Source organism: Austrofundulus limnaeus, unplaced genomic scaffold (assembly GCF_001266775.1).
Source record: "Austrofundulus limnaeus strain Quisiro unplaced genomic scaffold, Austrofundulus_limnaeus-1.0 Scaffold30, whole genome shotgun sequence".
In the NCBI taxonomy this organism is placed as follows: Eukaryota; Metazoa; Chordata; class Actinopteri; order Cyprinodontiformes; family Rivulidae; genus Austrofundulus; species Austrofundulus limnaeus.
The window spans coordinates 1629831-1634992 of record NW_013952432.1 but is presented as its reverse complement, the minus strand read 5'-3'; the positions used below and the strand labels follow the sequence as shown (position 1 = coordinate 1634992).

The following is a 5162-nucleotide window of genomic DNA, read 5'->3' as shown; positions in this document are numbered from 1 at the left end:
ATGCTGTTGCTTGTTTATTTATCATTAAAACAGATCTCCCAGTAAAAACATCTGTTCTTCTACAATAAATAAACTACAAACATTTTGTAAAGTGTATTTATACAATAAACAAAGAATACCACAGTGCAACAGTTCACCAGGATTCTTGCTATAAAAAGCTTTTGAAGCTGAAAAAGAGTCGTGGTGCGTTCAGGGGATCCACTTCTGAGTATCAAATTAAAAACGAAAATCTGTGTTTGTTTTGGAGAGTCCAAGCTACTCTTCCATCAAGATAACTCTTTTCCCCATTTTAACATCATACATAAATCGGAGAATTTAATCGTGTTAAGAGTCCTCGTAAATATGACACATCTAAAGAAACTAATTCATTTGCTATTTTTTTTACAGTGAAAATAATAGCTTTTTTCTTCATTACATTTAACACAGTAACAGTTCATGTGTTTACTCTGATTATTACCCTCTATATTACTGGAAAGTACCAGACCTTTATTGTTTAAAACTGGATATTTAGCACGACATAAGTTATAAACCTTTTAAAACACGTAAAGGTCCTGTGTTCGAGGTTAAAACCATTCTTTCTTACGGTGGATTTAATTACCTCCAGTCAAGATGGATGCTAAATGACTGTAATTACTAGCAAAGACAATCGGGAAAAGGAAGCCTCAAAGCGGTTGAAACACGCAAAACAACCTACCTTTAATTGAACCCAGCGGTCAAAAGAAGAGCTGAGATGTTTCTAGTGTTTGTCCTGTTGTAAAATTCAATTAAAACGCATCTTGTTCATAAACATAAACAGACACAAGACGAGAAATGCAACGCTACAAGATTCATGTCTAAGGGGAAGGGGGCGGAGCCACTGGTGGCTCTGAATCCCGGAGCTGCTTTCAGGTACCTATCAGAAAATTTGTTTTCCCCATGTCAGTTCAAATGAGGAAATCTCTACCTTTTAAAAGCATTTGAGAAAATGAAATTATTTGTCCAAATAATTTAAAACTTCAGAGACCTGTGGCAATTAATTATTTCAACAACACTTTTCCCCCCCTATTTCTTCTTTTTTGCTTTGTTTGCGCAATTTTTAGTCTAATGAGAATGCAATATTTTTTAGATATCGTCATTTAATATATTGTGCGTATTCAGTTCAAACTGCACACCAATTCACGTTGCTCTTCTGTAGACATGTCACTCATTTTGCAGTTTATTTCAAGTAGCCATATTATTTACGAGGGTTCTTGAAAGCAACAGAAGAGGGAGGAAAAATGGGCGTGAATACGAGGTGTACTCCATTTATCCGTCGACGCGTGCGTGGAGTATCAAACCTGGAAAATCAAACCTGTTATCAACACTAAGTTGTGTATATCTGTACATACGTTATTGTACTTCAATCAGCTCAACTGGTTCACATCGATTCAAAGCATCTTTGACCATGAAAAAGCTGCCGCATATGGTGACAGCTGATATGTAACTGCCTGATAGATACTTTATCCACATGTAAGAAAGGAAACTCCACCCTGTTGCATCTCATCACTCCTGGCTGGTTTTAAAGAGAAACAAACTCACTCTTCCCCTCTATTTGTTGAGTTTATCAAAGGAACAAAGTGTAGTTATAAAGAAAATTACATAACTACATTCTCAGTAAAAACTGATTAAATTAATGTCTGTATTTACATGTTCTCTGTATCACATATCAGGAATAAAAAAAAACACACAAACATGGATGCTATAGTGATCTTTATTAGTACTTCAATCAAAACTGTTGGCAGGCGAGAGGAAAACAATTGTCATTCAGGTTGGGGATAATGCTTGAGTATCTGTTCAGTTCAGCTTTAAAAAGTGGTCAAATCTAAGCTGCCATAAAAAGATGAAAAAAAAAAAAAACATCAGATTATCAAGGTGATGTTGGAGTCCCCTAAAAATACTTATAGGTTTTATTTTCACTCATAACCTCTGGGCTGCCTAACAGTCAACTCTACAACATTATATATTAATTTCCTCTGTTAGTAATACAATACGAATCAAGTATTTAAGGTAAGATGTAGTAGGATTTGTCAAAGCGTTTTTGATGAACAGAATAAAAACAGGCAACATAATATATAGTTACTTTCAGCAGCTGATAAAAATATAGACTCTTGTGAATCATTTGTGAAAACACTTGAATCCATTGCATATTCTTTGTAATACTTCATCATTAACAGTCTGAAAATGCGACTGCTGGCCTTTCTTCATTCTAAAGCAAAAACTTTAAGGCTTGTGGAGTGATTGCATTAATCGTAGCAGCAGTGAAGAGTAACTGGAGCTTGGGGCACGGAGGGTGAAAAAGATAAACAGAAAGCACTGTAACAGACAAATAACTAGCAAGGAGGGCAGAACACGGCTGACATTTATAATTTTATCTCATCAAGCTTCAAATCATTTGGTCACATCATCCTGGGTGACATTAAATCAGTATGTCTTTTTAGCTAAAACTAAGAAATCTTGTTGCTTTTCTTACAGTAAAATCATCTATGATCGTATAAACGCTGGTGAAGCTTGTCAGAATGAAGTTTAAAATTGGACTGAGGGCAGTTAGACAGATACACTTATGAACCCTATAGTAACAAAGTATAAAAAAACGAGCTACACGTGGGACAAGTAAATAAATCCATCACATCAGTGCCCTCCTGCTCCCAACATAATGCCTCAAAGGGACTGAGTGCAGTTAGTTTGTTAGACAGAAAACATCTCCAGCTTCTAGTGGCAGATGGCCAGCAGGAGACGCTTGAAGTCACCGCTGCACTCGTCCCGTATGGCATCCTTCAGAGACACGTCGTACTTCTCCAGGTACATGTCTTTGATGGTCTCCAAGTCGAACTGTTAAGGCCGAAAAATAAAAAATAAAATGCATCCACTCAATACCAGCATACTTGTTATGTGGGGTTTAAATATATGAATTAGAGCTGCAAGATATATATTGTCACATTGTTACGGCTTTTATTTTGACGGGTGGCTTTGTGTCAAAACAACAACAAGTTTCCTTTTGTTGCAAAACTTCTTGGACAACAATGGCAACGTTTTTTGTAGAAGTGTTGGTGAATTATGTTGAACTCTGTTGAAAATGCCTTTTTCAAGTTTCGAAGTTCGGCTTAAAGACACGTCCCAGGTGTTTCTGGTCCCCAACTGTCGTTTTGCTCCTCAGCATGGCTGCCTAAAAACACTGCAGGATTTCTCAAACATCCATGAATGAGTCAAAGCAAGGCTTTGGGCATGTTTTTTTATTAGAGTATAACATTATAACATAATATAAAACTCAAAAAAGTTGATTTTACATGATATTGCCCCTTTAAAGCTTTCATCTGGCTCGTCGTATAATACGAGATCCACAGCACCAGATAGTTTATGTCAATCACCTTAAAGCCAGGTGAATCCTCCAGATAAAATAATGTCTTTTTTTATTAGGACATAATGGATCATATCCTAAATGTACACGTAGTTTTTGCAATATCTCATCTGCACCAGCCCAATTAGGGTAATAGCGTACTCGCTGTGATCCATTTCGCTGTTTTGGACCGGAGCAAATAACTTCCTTACTGTGTCACGTGGCTGCAACCCAGTAATACTACAGAGCAACTATTTTTCGGTTTATGAAAACAAAGGTTTTTTCCTAAACTTTCTTTGCTTCACTCATTAACATGAAATTAATTTGTTCTTGTTGAAAATAACTACTTATTGATCAGTGGTTATAATTTCTAGGCTGAGGGATWACATCGATTTCTTACAGTGAGTGTTGATGTATAAATGTTCAGTGTAAACCTGACATTAATTTTTGAATGTGTTTATCATTTATCAGCTATAYGAATACTGATGAAATACTTGCTCTAGTTTGTTGAAAATTGAACAGCTTTGACCRTTTGGCTCTGCCTGTTTGGTCAACTTACCTCAGAGCGGCACACAATGATACGAATCAGAGTGTCCTCGTCGGTTCCCGCTCCTTTCATGGCATCGTGCAGACGCCTGGCGAAGTAGAGCTGGGGGTTTTTAGCAACTCTCACTGTGTCAGATAGAGAACACCAACGTTAGGTTTTAGGTTTTCTACATGAGCATCTAAACCTTTCTCCTGACCTGTGGTACTGTCTACAACACAATGTTTAATGTCTGCCATCCTACGTACCGAGCGCAATGTAGCACTTTTTCAGTGTTCCAGTYGTCTCGTTCTCAATAGCATCCAGGATTTCAGTTCCAGAAAGCTGCAGGTAGAAAAGACTTCCATGTGAGCAACATATGTCATATTTTGTCCATAATTCACTTCAGAGCTTGTCCCAAGAATCTGAGCGGTGATTTATTTGAAAAGTAAAGTTAGAAACATGGAGAGGGGTTGTTTCCTGATGCAGCTGTGGACTGAAATACCTGCTCGTATATCTTAAAGATGACCTGGAGCTGCAGGTAATTTCTGGTGGCCAGGATGTGGCTGAAGGTGGATTCATCCGTCCCAAAGCGGCCCTCGCCAGCCTGCGCGAGACAAGCAAACGGTACTGCTGCTTAGTGTTGATTACCACGACTGGGAGGCCATCAGAGGGAGGGATTTAAAATCAGACCTCAAACAGGGCAGTGGCGTCTTGCTCCGCCAGGTCCTCGTCCACCTCGTAACTTTCATCTCTGTTCCCCTGAAAGAAGAGCAGCTCTGCAGTGAGGCCTGCCCGACTGAAGCTAATGGAGCCCTTACTAACGACAGGGTGTCTGGAYAGCATCCAGAGAGTGTGTGTTTAAAAGGTTATGATGGGGCTCAGGGAGAGTGAGCTCAGTTTCAGGGCAGAGACAGATGGGAGGAGTCCAGTTACACGAGCCGAGTGGAAACTCCAGGATACTTTACCTGCAGGAGAGCTGTGAGGAGGTTTCTAACGTCCCCACTCGTATCGCCCTCTATATCCGCTTCCAGATCACGYTCATGAACTGTGAAAGTGAAAGAATGTAAGTTTTACTAGGTCAGAGATGACTCTTTATGAACCAGAACCAGAGGAGTATAGCTACAGAGTGCATTTACTTCATTACAGTACTTAAAAGGCACAGTGTGTAGGATTTTGTCAATTCTTTTAGCCAAAATTGAGATAATCACTAATGACAATAATAAAAAAAACATGTCTACTCATTGCAGACAAAGATCTTGTTTTATTATTTTTACCTTATAAAAA

At 38.5% G+C, this 5162-nt stretch overlaps 2 protein-coding genes across 3 annotated transcripts in view; both read right to left on the bottom strand.

Annotated features, from left to right (window-relative positions):
- The window catches only part of LOC106515548 (coiled-coil domain-containing protein 106), a 10785-nt gene extending 9398 nt beyond the window's left edge, over positions 1-1387 (bottom strand). Inside the window, exon 1 of one of the 2 annotated variants that reach the window (XM_014005397.1) lies at positions 1368-1387. The gene's annotated coding sequence lies outside the window, so the exon portion shown is untranslated. Of the gene's footprint in view, positions 1-694; positions 864-1367 lie in introns of those variants that run through there. The other variant, XM_014005395.1, reaches the window with a different exon arrangement.
- A 324-nt stretch (positions 1388-1711) lies between these two features.
- Positions 1712-5162, bottom strand: part of anxa13 (annexin A13) — a 6160-nt gene continuing 2709 nt past the window's right edge. Inside the window, exons 6-11 of the mRNA XM_014005394.1 lie at positions 4844-4923; positions 4569-4637; positions 4381-4482; positions 4145-4220; positions 3912-4024; positions 1712-2847 (exon numbers count right to left, since the gene is read on the bottom strand). Coding sequence (XP_013860848.1) covers positions 2728-2847; positions 3912-4024; positions 4145-4220; positions 4381-4482; positions 4569-4637; positions 4844-4923 — 560 coding nt within the window. The 3' untranslated portion in view covers positions 1712-2727. The remainder of the gene's footprint in view (positions 2848-3911; positions 4025-4144; positions 4221-4380; positions 4483-4568; positions 4638-4843; positions 4924-5162) is intronic.